The sequence below is a fragment of the Nesoenas mayeri genome, assembly GCF_963082525.1.
Source record: "Nesoenas mayeri genome assembly, chromosome: 3".
Taxonomy (NCBI): domain Eukaryota; kingdom Metazoa; phylum Chordata; class Aves; order Columbiformes; family Columbidae; genus Nesoenas; species Nesoenas mayeri.
In genome coordinates, this window is record NC_137544.1 from 58,548,851 (window position 1) to 58,560,820 (window position 11,970).

The window sequence follows — 11,970 nt, forward strand, 5'->3', positions numbered from 1 at the left end:
TGACGGCGAAGGCGTGAGGAGGCGGTGCCGCGGCGCTGTCCCGCCCGGCGGGTGGAGCGAGGCGGCCGGGGGCGGTGTGGGGCGGTGCCCCGACCTCTGGCGGGCGGCGGCGGCGGCCGGTGCGCAGCGGCGCGCCCCGGGCGCTCCCAGGCGAAACGGGGCAGCCCCGGCCTCTCGCCGGCCGGTCGGCCCTCCGCGGGTGGAAAAAATGCGTGGGAGAGTGTAACTTAAGGAAAAGATACTGTTGTATCAGGAATTAAGGGGGATACATGAGTAAGGAAACAATATTACAGTGAAAAATACGATGTTACTATGTTAATATCCTGCCCAGAAGCACTGCCTTCGGTTTTGGTCACTTTGTCTCTAGATGGGAATGGACACTTAGAAGAAAGCGACTGAGAAATGATACAGAAATTTAAAGGTGTCTTGAAGCGAAGAGATTTATAATATGCAACTGAGAGAGGGGGCGCAAGTGATGCCAGGAACAATGGAAAATGAGGGGTGCATTTGCAGGGCTGCTGGCATGCGTTTCAGGGTGCTGGAGGAGTGGGCGAGGGCAGCAGCTGCAGTACCCAGGAGCCGCGGGAGCAGAGACCAGGGGAAATCTGGTCTCCTCCTGACCCAACTCCCTGACAAGAAGAGACAGGTGAGCCTGCATGGCGTCTGGGACGCTTCTGCATCCTCCCCAGCTCTTCAAAAGGAAAATTATAGGACCAGATGCTCCCCAGGGTCCTGGAGTTGAGCTGCTTCATCTGCAGGATGCCCCCACAGAACGTGTCACATGTGATTACTGGAAACGCGTCTCCTCTGCAAAGCCCAGCCTTGGCTGGGGAAGAGCTGTAGAAGTTGGAAAGTGCAAGTTTATTTCTGCTATGTCATAGATCTTGGTCATTGCTAGGATTTAGAAATAACCAGAGCAGTGGAAACTTTCATAACATCCTTACCAAATAACACTAACAGAGAAGTCCTATAAAATGCCAGATCATTAGAGTGAAGTTAAGAGCCTGAAACAGAAAGAATACCCTTTATATTGGTGGTTCTTGATGTTTTTCACAGCATGCTGAAAGGAGAGACAACATAACCTCTGAGACTGATGTGTCTACATATAGTTCTTCTGTTAACTGATGCTCAGAAATGTCCTTTTCTCACTTTCATAAGTTAAAGTTATTAAGAAAAAACCCATTTTGATATACCTGTCCTTTCACTTGCTGCAGGATTGCTGTATACATCTTCATTCTAGTTTTAATAGGCTATTTTGATTAGCAATGATTTTAGTGCTGCTGCATGTGCAAGTGTTTGCCCCCCATGCTGTTGATGTACTGAAACTGATCCAAGATGATCACACTAGACAGTGCACTAATTAGAGTACAATGCACGTCCCTTCTGAATTAAGGCCTCACCTTGATTTTTATCTCCAAGTGTTTGTCATATAATCTTTGTTGATTACGCCCAGTCACTCTTGCTTTATAAAGCCTCAGCTGAGCTCACTGTCAGTATTTCTCCAGAAAAGAATACATCTTTTGCTATCTGATTTCAGATATGTGCTTCCAATTAAAAGAAGTGACCCATTGTCAGTGAGAATACTTGGTCTGCAGATCACTGCCTGGGTACTTCTTTTTGTCACTTGAGGGGGAATACACAGTCATCACTGATTGCTGTTCATTCTCATGCTATGGAAAAGAGGTATACAAACACTTTCCTAGAGATGCATGATGTTTTATGGACAAAATACTGGTCCTCACCTGCTGTTAGTTCATTTATCATCAGCATCCACCTTTTATTGGTCAATACCTAAAAATGCTTGTGATGTTATTCTTTAAAGTAAGTGGCTGCAGCAAATATATTACGGCCTGGAAGTAAAAACTGTATTATAAACCAAACTTTTCATTAAAATGTTATCCATACTATGGACATATTTAAATAGCCTCTTTAATATAATAATGTAAAAAATAATGAAGATACATCTAAGAGACTGGCCATACAGTCCTATTTATTGATCAGATATTGCTAGGAGCATAGTATGTCCTTGAAGGATTTCTGTTAATTCCTATAGAAAATAGGTTGGCTGGGAGAAAGTTTCACCTTCTTAGACATAACAGCAGGCTTCTTTCAGTTTCTGTGTGCTTTCCTCTGTTAGCAAATATGATTGTTTTCAATGATGCATGGACAGGAGTTGTAAAGAAGCCATCTCTAAGTGTTCTCATCAGAGATGCTGAAATGGAGTGCTGCTACACAATTCTGTTTCTAATTTAAGTGGCATTTTTTGAGAGCTCCCACACCAGCATCACCCAGGGACTGAGTTTGGAATCATATATTCACCTGCTTATGGACCTTTCCTGTTGCTTTTGGAACATGATCAGATTTCAGTTGATTAAATGAAGTAAGAAAAGCTCTGGGGAAAAGAAGGAGGAAATGTTGAGACCCTGCTATTCACAGGTGCAGTGTACCATGGAGGATGCTTTGTGTATTCACTAACTGAAGATCAGAGTATACACCATGTATATTCCTGTTGATGTATATAAAACTGAGCTAATAGGGATGTCACTTCAAACACATGTTGTTTGAGGATCTATACTCAGTATGACATCCGGAGCTTGGAAGAACTAGAAATTAAATCAAAACTATTATAGCATAGTGAGATTTCAAAAGGGCAAGCCTTCCTCCTGGTCCAGTATCCAAAGCTGCCCCACCTCCCAGACCCTCTGCTTCTGCCTCCCACCTCCAGCTGCCCCCTGGCATTGAACTGTCAGGCACATGGGCCCAGTAGTGTGCGTGGGACAAGCGTTGGGGCTACTGGTGACACATGAATGTGGCACTCATTTCCGTGCAACTCCCCAGGTCTGCATGATGCACAATTGAATAAAGGGGAAGCAGCCCAGCCCTGGCCTCATATTCCTGATGAATGTCCTCTTTCAAAGGTGTGAGCGATGCCTAAGTGCCGTGTAATTTATCTAATGGGCAAATTTCGTTCTCTGCTGTTGCATTTCACTTGCTCACCTCTAACTTTAGATAGGAAGAGCAACGCTGACAGTATTTGGTACCAATGGCAAATTGCCTGGCAGAGCTTCCCATACTGTTGTTACTGATGCATCTGACCATCTGGAAAAATTCCTGTTATTGTTGTCATCATCTCTGTTTGCTAATTTAATTAAAATATCTACTCCAGAACCTGAAATGAGATTAGGTTCCTATTACACTCGATACTGTACAAAATTATGATGGATGATGGTTTCCAGCCTAAACAAGCTTATGGATTAATTATATTACAGAATGACCTGTAAAACCTATTTGTTTTAAAAAAAAAAAATGTATTGACTGTTACTTGCTGTCAAGCAGTAGTAATTAATGGGATAGCACACATTTTAAATAGAGAAAAATTCTGTTCCCAACATTAATAATGATCCTGTCCTCTCCCCACCCCACACCCCCCCAAAAAAAGAGAAAATGAAGTTTACTTATTTTCACATCTTTCTTTGCCTTTCTGTTTAATTTTCAAAGACCATAATATAATTTCATCTGCATTGGTGCAATGAGTTGATGTTACTATTTCAAAGCCCCATCTTTAATTAAGAAGTACCTGCAAATACATATTTCTAATTTCAACCAAACTGTTTAAAAATTATGAAGATTCTTAAGGGGCATAAAATAGCAATATTTTGTCCAGCTAAAGAAATACAAATTTACAGAAGGAAATGTTATGGACTTTGAGGTCAGCAACCAGCTCTGGCAGAATTCAATAGCCTGTAATTTTGAAAATGAGGTCATTGCTGAGCAATCAATCTTCATCATTTTACAACTTATCATCACATCACCATCATTTTACAATTCATAATTACCTTCATTACTTTTTGAAACCATGGAGAGAAAAACAAACAAACAAACAAAAAACAACAAGCAAAAAAACCCCACACAAAGGGAACCTGACAGAAATTGGCTACGTAAAGTGTACATATCAGTAATTTGGGTTCTGCTTTTCTCTCCATTCCAGCCTGCTGTTTAGCCAAAAGGGAGATGGCAACCATCACCCAGTGCCATGACATAGTCCTTATATTGTGGCATAGGCAGTGGTAACCCTTTGAGGGAATAAGGCTCACAGAAGAAAACTGTAAAGATAGACTATACAATGTGACTCAGAAAAGAAGTGGATAGTTGAATACATTCATGGTATATATTCTCTGTAATCTGTTGAGTACTGGTAGAAGATATCTCAAAAAACAGCTAGAAAATCAGTGGAAGTTCCCTTTCTCTATTGCTTTGGCTGCAGCGAGTTCAGAGCAAAAGGTGTCAATGAAAGATGTTGTTGATATGCCCCTGGGACATGATTCAGTGTGAGAATTGCAGATTTCTACATAGCTAAATGTCCAAACTTCTATTATATGCCTTCCTTAAGCTTGATGCCCCACAGTGGTTATCTAGTGGCATTTTATATGCCCAGATGTGTCCCAGCTGGCTCGCAGCTGGTGCTTCATTGATGCTGGATGCCAGGCCTGCGTAGACATCTCAGGTTCCCTAAGGCACCTTAGGTAGCATTGGGCAAATGATTCATATCCTAAATATCCACTGACTACAGCCTGAGCTTAAACAGCCATTCTGGCTGTAGCTATAATCAGTGCTTAGACATTTATCACAATTATAAACACCTACCTATACACATTAAATTTGAGCCTTAAGCTTGAAACTCATCCCACAGTCTAGGTCTTTCAAGATGTACCACAGCTTTCTTATATATTTCTGTGGTAATTTGGCACCTGAATTGTTCTAAGAATCTGATTATGCCTTTCAGTGTTTAACCTGGTCCCTGGGTTTGATACCCTTATTATAGAAAATCTAAAGCTGTATGCAGTAAGGTTCAGGTTTTTACCATCTTCTACAGCATGAGTAGACAGGGGAATAGTAGAAGAGGCCTTTGCTTCTGTCTTAAGAAACAGTGAAGATTAATATAGTGAACTGAGAGCATATCAGACACTAGGAGAATGAAGTGAGATTGAATGACACTCCAACTCCAGGCATAAGGCTTCATAAATGTCTCAGTTTAAAAACACCGGCATTGTATGGTCACTTGCTATTTAGGAAATTCCTGAAAATAACACATAAGCCCTCTTTCTCCTCTCCTTCCTCCAGATACATTCTTTAGCTATAAGTATTTTGAATACTGATATTTTTTCTGACTGGGATCTTAAGATTATGGATAAAATCAAAAAGGGTTTGAGATAAACATATGTCAAAACAGATTACAACATCCCAAAGCTGTAGCTCATTTGTACTAGTAGAGGAAACTCTTCTTGACATGCAAAAACTATAATAAGATAAAAAAGAGGGAAAATTGTTTTACCATTTAGTTTATTGCATACATTAAAATATGCAGCCACTACAACAGTCACTGTATTGTACTGATTTCCAACATAATATCTGCTGTCCAATTCCTTTCTTTTGTTTTTACACATCTAGGTCCTGATTCAATTGCCTGCTGCATGTAGTTAAAAATTGATTGCTCTTTTCACTGGGTTTTGGGGCATCTACTGGTCTCTTACTTACATGCTTTCCGTAGCTGTTCTTTTAGCATGTGCCACTCAGAAAATATGCAAGTGACTATAGGATAGAATGACTTTTTTTAGAAGGCACTAAAAATTTGGACAACCTTCAAACCTAATGACAGTTTTACATACCATTAGCAGAAAAAATGAGACAAAATTATTAAAGTTGTTACTTGGCTGCTTGTTAATTTTCTATAGAAGAGTTACTACTGCTTACTACTTTGTTTTTGTTTTTGTTTTTTTTTCTGATAAAATGTTCATAATAGTGAGGTAGAAAATAACTCCCTTGTGAACAGTACAAAACTTTACCATGTAGCTTGCTGCTGGACAGAGATGTCAACTTATCAGCATCTACAATTTTAAAACTGGCCTCATGAGAGCACATAAACATAGCTGAAGAAAACTGAGAACCTACGCTGACATTTTTGCTCAGCCCAAGTATGTAAGCACATGTTATGTCTGTAAGCAGACATACTCATTTCTTTGGAAACAAGAAAACAAAATAGCTTATGGAATCTCAGGATTGTCAAGGAAAAGAAAACAAAAGAACAAAACATAAAACATCATAACACCTATTGATATCTAGAGTTGGAATACCCAGTGCAGTTCCTGTCTTCCCTCTTATCCGTTTTCTAACTCTCTTTGTGCAGTAGGAGCAGAAAATATATGGACCAAGGCAAAAAGGGTGTTCAAAGGTATGGAGCAGTGTCCTTGCACACACAGATCAAACAAGCAAAGATTCCATGGGTTTCAATGGACAGTATTAAGAAATTCAGGATACTGTCTCACAGAATTATAGAATCATAAAATCATCTCCCACGTGTAGCATTTGGCTCAGTGGCATGTGTCTGTGACCTAGAAATATATTGTCAAAAATATCAGTGTAGCCTTGTTCTTTCCTCTACTGCTGGCGACTAGCTTAGGCAGACATTTGATCTCACCTGCAGTTGCATCTTTATGCCTTTTTGTACTTAAAAGCTGACATATACCCTGTGTAACTTTACAAATTAGCACCACAAGCTTTGTGCAAAAATTAGACAATTGCCCATAAAGAAAGGCTCTTCAGAAACAGGCAGCAACTATTTCACAGTATCACAGTATGTTTGGGATTGGAAGGGACCTCAAAAGATCATCTAGTCCAATCCCCCTGCTGGAGCAGGAACACCTAGGTGAGGTTGCACAGGAACATGTCCAGGTGGGTTTTGAATGTCTCCAGTGAAGGAGACTCCACAACTTCTCTGGGCAACCTGTTCCAGTGTTCTGTCACCCTCACTGAGAAGAAGTTTTTTCTCAAATTTAAGTGGAACCTCTTGTGTTCCAGCTTGATCCCATTACCCCTTGTCCTATCATTGTTTGCCACCGAGAAGAGCCTGGCTCCATCCTCATGGCACTCACCCTTTATATATTTATAAACATTAATGAGGTCACCCCTCAGTCTCCTCTTCTCCAAACTAAAGAGACCCAGCTCCCTCAGCCTTTCCTCATAAGGGAGGTGCTCCACTCCCTTAATCATCTTCGTTGCCCTACGCTGGACCCTCTCCAGCAGTTTCCTGTCCTTCTTGAACTGAGGGGCCCAGAACTGGACACAATATTCTAGATGGGGTCTCACCAGGGTGGAGTAGAGGAGAAGGAGGACCTCTCTTGATCTACTAACCACCCCCCTTCTAATATACCCCAGGATACCATTGGCCTTCCTGGCCACAAGGGCACAGTGCTGGCTCATGGTCATCCTGTTGTCCACCAGGACCCCCAGGTCCCTTTCCCCTACACTGCTCTCTAATATGTAATTTCCCAACCTATACTTGAACCTGGGGTTGTTCCTGCCCAGATGCAGGACTCTACACTTTCCCTTGTTAAATTTCATCAGGGTATTCCCCGCCCAACTCTCCAGCCTGTCCAGATCCTGCTAGATGGTGGCACAGCCTTCTGGTGTGTCAGCCACTCCTCCCAGCTTATTGTCATCAGCAAACTTGCTGGTTTTCGGGTTGCCCAAGGCATAGTATGCACAGAGTCCTCTTTGGAGCTTTTACAGTCAATTTTCAAGTGCTTGTTGGCATCACACAACAAACACGATGATAATAAGATGTGTGTGCTGGGTCAAATGATGTGGAAGATGAGTCACAGAATGGCATGTCTATTTAAACTGGGGATCTGCCCAAGGCAACAGTCTAAAAAAAAAATAATAATCTAAATTCTAAGTCGGTGTTGAAGAATATAAATGAGAAATGCTCTGATATAGCCTACAATATTTTCTACAGTGCGAGTCTGGTACAAGTCTACTGTAGATGTCCTAGAACAAAAGATCCCCCAAGTTAAGACTAGGTTCATAGTTTTCCAGAACACATGGTAGATAGGAAAAAACACATATCAAGCAATTGCAGGCAGAATTGAAGTAGGCAAACCAAATTAAGATGTCGAATAGAACTTTGGGGGTAATGAAATCCAGAAGACTGTCTACCATTGTGTCAACAGTAAAGGGCAACTAGCACAGGAGGCAGATTCCTACAGCTACACCAAAAGTCTTTGCTGCTTTCCTTTCACTCTTGAATGCTCTCACATGTAACTGAGACCCTAGACTCCTACTCATGTTGTTCATCAGCCTGGCTTGCTTGTTAGCCACAGTAAATAGTTTTACATACAAAACCATAATTGTGAGGCAAGGGAAGAAGAATACTGGGAAGTTCAGCCACTCCCAGAGCTTGTTGAATAGCAGCTGACAGCTGCCAACACCGGGCATGTCTTGCAAAAAATGGCCCAGTTCTTCTGCAATCACTTTAGTGCAGAGGAAGGGAGACATGTAAACTATAGGCACTGCCCACCTCACCCCAGTGTAAACACAGGCGACTCTTACGGTGAACTTGGTGGGGTAGAGCAAAGGGTCATAGATGGCACAGTGCTAATCAATGGAAATTAAATACAGATGAAATGCAGATGTCAACCTAAAGAGTGTGCCCAGAAAGGTGTGCAGCCTACAGAAGTCATCTCTGAAATACCAGCAGCTCTTTACGGACTGATTGGTGTTGAAGAGCAGCATGGTCAGCCCCAGGAGGAGGTGGGCAAGGGTGAGAGAGAGGTGCAGGAGGTTGGTGGAGGTGTGTTGGTGGTTGGTTGGTGGAGCTTTGAATTGCAAAAAGACAGCTATGACAAGCAGATTCCTCAGCACTGTGATCAGTGTGCCCAAGGCACAGGCCAGATAAAGGCCAGCTGGATCCCAAAGGGGTGGTGGGTTCCATAACAGGAGCCATTTACCACATAGCACAAGGTGATGAGCATTCCCTTCTCAGCACTAGGGCCTTGGGCTGAGCTCATCTCAGTCTTCCCAGGTCCTGCTGCCTCCCCCAGTTCTGCCACAAGCCTGGAGAAGGATTGACCTTCCAGCAGAGGTGCCAGATGACTAATGCGACAAAAACGTAATGAAAATGAAGGCTAGAAGGAGAGATGTCTTTTAATAAAATACTTTCATTAAAGCCATCAGGTAGTTTCCGTATTTCAGGTGAAAAAAAAAAATAGCCTGATTTATCTGTTTTATATCTCTACTGAAATAAAGAAGCTCCAGGTCAGTGTATTCAACTATTGTGGCATCATTTTTATATTATATTTTAGTTTTCTTTCAGCCAGTATCACGAGTAGTGCAGGAGATGCAGCAAATCCAGAGGTGTGTGGGCAAGCAATGAATAAAGAGAAGATCTGCCACAGAAGGAAAACCAGTGCTGAGTAACAGGCATTGGAAGCCAAAGCTCCTTAAGGGATTTGAAATCTGACTCTAGTATAATGGTGCACTGGTTCTTGTGGATTTCCCTGGAAATTAAGCTCCAATTTAGTTATGATTGTTTTTATTAAGTAGAAGCTGTGAAGTGATAATTCTAAAACAAGTAATATCTGATTGCTAAGGAAAACCCCTCAGGGCAAGCTGTTAATTTTATAGTGTTCTGGCTATGGGGATATATACGGATATCCATTGTACTGATGACATAACTATTCAGCAAGGGAAACAGAAATATTGTTATATGCCCTAAAGATTGCTACCTGGTTTTACTTATGGAATGGCTATTTAATTTTTAAGTTATTTAATTTGTAATTTTAACCATAGGAAATACTTGATATTAATGGATTATAATGGATTATTCCAGTAGTCTTTTTAGTAAAACAGATTACTGAATGGTGTGATTTTTAACAGTACGACAACTACAGTTAGATACATGGCATTTTTCTATATGTATTTTTGTTCTTGAAACGACTGGTATAATAGCTAGAAATTATTGCCACCTTTCCCATCCTTTCCAGCAGCAATAAAACACAATAGCAAATCTCTCTTAATTGTATTTCCATAAACTTTTAAATCAGGAACACTTGTAGTAAAATATCTCTTTTTGTAGAATGGGACCTGCACTGCAGAGCATTGAAATCTTTTTCTAAGTATATATCTACTGTCTGAGTGGAAAGCATGAAATGTTATATAAACCAGATGGGGAGTCCTTGTAGGTGTCTAATATACCCTAGGGGCATAGAGACACTCTTGTGTATTGGGCAAAAATTGCCGTTCACTAAGGAATTGTTAAAATGCACTTGTGATCAGCTGCAGTTGAATCTCTGAAGATTTGTATCAGAGTTTGCTGTGAATTTTCTTTCTTTGGGTATTCCCACAAGAAGGTGCAGCTAATGTCAGCTCATCTTGGGGCACCAGTGACCCTCACCCCATAGAGGACTCCCTTGCCCGCTCCTGAGCCTCAGACTCCCCAAAACCACATCTTTCACTCTGGAAGGAGGTACATCAGGAGATTCCTTCTTTCTTCCATAGTGGAACCCACTTCTATTCCACAGTATAAGCTGGCAGAAGAGGTGGGTACAGCAGCCTTCACTCCTGGATAATTTTGTGATATTTCTTTGACACAATGGAATGGTCAGTTTTAACATGGACATTACAGAGACAAATATCACCAAGGAAAATCCTGGATTTTTCATATTAAACAGGATACAGGGTTTTATAACAAACTTCTTACTTTTCCATTAAAGTTTTCCTGCTGCTCAGATCCTCTAGTCTTGTCTCCTGCTCAGTCAGAGCAAGGTCATACTAGCACCTTAAGGGACTCCAATCGTACATCTCTCAGAGCTTGTCTTCTCTGCTCTGCAATTAGTTTCTTACAAGCTCTCCAGTATCACTGCCATTCTTCATCTTCCCTACTTTGAGTTCCTTTGGTTAAGAAGTTGCCTGCTGCCCAGCTCCCCTCCCTCTTGATGACTTTGAGGCACTGGGTGCCAAAGGCTGCTGACACACAGCAGAGAGGCTGTTAGAGTAAGGGTGAGGCAATTGTTTAGACTGAATTTTTAATACGAGAAAGAGCTAAAGTCAGCATCAGTTTCTGTATCATTTTGTTTTGTGTCAGGACATGAGTAACAGCAATTACTCTAGGGATGTAAAAACTGCTACAAGAGCAAGATACTTTTGGTTTTGGTTTTCAGTTTTGCTTCAACAACAATTTAAGCTGACATTTCCACAATATTAAAAATCCCAGTGCAAAAAAGTATAAATTTGGTATAGTTCTCTGAAACATTGTGCTTAGCTGGACACTTGCCTTAAAAATTCAGAGACATTTGTTTCTCCTTTTCCTATTTCCACATTTTAATAATTGATCATTTTTATTAAGATTGTCAGAGGCTTTGGGATAGCTCAAGGGCTTTTGTCCTTGGTGCTCTGACATTTTCATTAGTTTTCATTCTTCCTATATTTTATATGCAATTAAGTATCATTCTTATCCAAGTACTTTATTATTCATATTCCAAGTAAAATCGTGTCCTTGTCAAAATACTTACTCTGTCTAGCTAGCTAACTATTGTAATGCTTCTGAAGTGATTATGACAACCCCTAAAGGGAACAACATGTAACAAAAAAATCTCAGCTCGCCTTTACTGCACATGGTACTTGTTGGAATCACTTTACATATTTTCCCCTCTCTTCTCATCTGATCAATGGAAAAGATGAGTTCACAATTAAGGGAAGCCTCAGATAACAACAATGTAGGTCTTTATACTTTGGAGAAATAAGAACTTTTCAATCTGTATTAACTTTGAAAGTAAGAATGCTATCATAAAATTAAGAATGCCCGTCATACTTGAGGTGTTCCTTCTCTTCACCCTTCTTTCTCCAGACAAAATTGCTGGATATAGTCTCAAAATGAAATTTTTGAATGCACTGCCAGCAGAAAAACACACAAAAAATAGAAGGAAAAGTGCACTATCTAATATGCTTTGATCTGTAGTGAAGATGTATATAGCTGATATCTTTTTCATTGAAATTGTTTCACACAACCTCTAAGAGGTAAGTTTTTCTAAGTAACCTCTGAGTCTGAGTCCCTTAAAATAGAACAAGGCAGTTGCAAAGAATTATGGAATTTCTAAGAGGGCCATCATCAGTGCCCCTTTACTGTGAAATTTTTCC

General features: G+C 40.8%; 1 protein-coding gene across 1 annotated transcript; it reads right to left on the reverse strand.

Annotated features, from left to right (window-relative positions):
- Positions 1–7,721: 7,721 nt before the first annotated feature.
- On the reverse strand, positions 7,722–8,807 carry TAAR5 (trace amine associated receptor 5; the record flags this gene model as incomplete). The annotated part of the gene is given in 5 exon segments (XM_080341426.1): positions 7,722–7,884; positions 7,886–8,016; positions 8,020–8,430; positions 8,434–8,735; positions 8,738–8,807. Coding segments are annotated over 5 exon segments (1,077 nt in total).
- Positions 8,808–11,970: the final 3,163 nt, after the last annotated feature.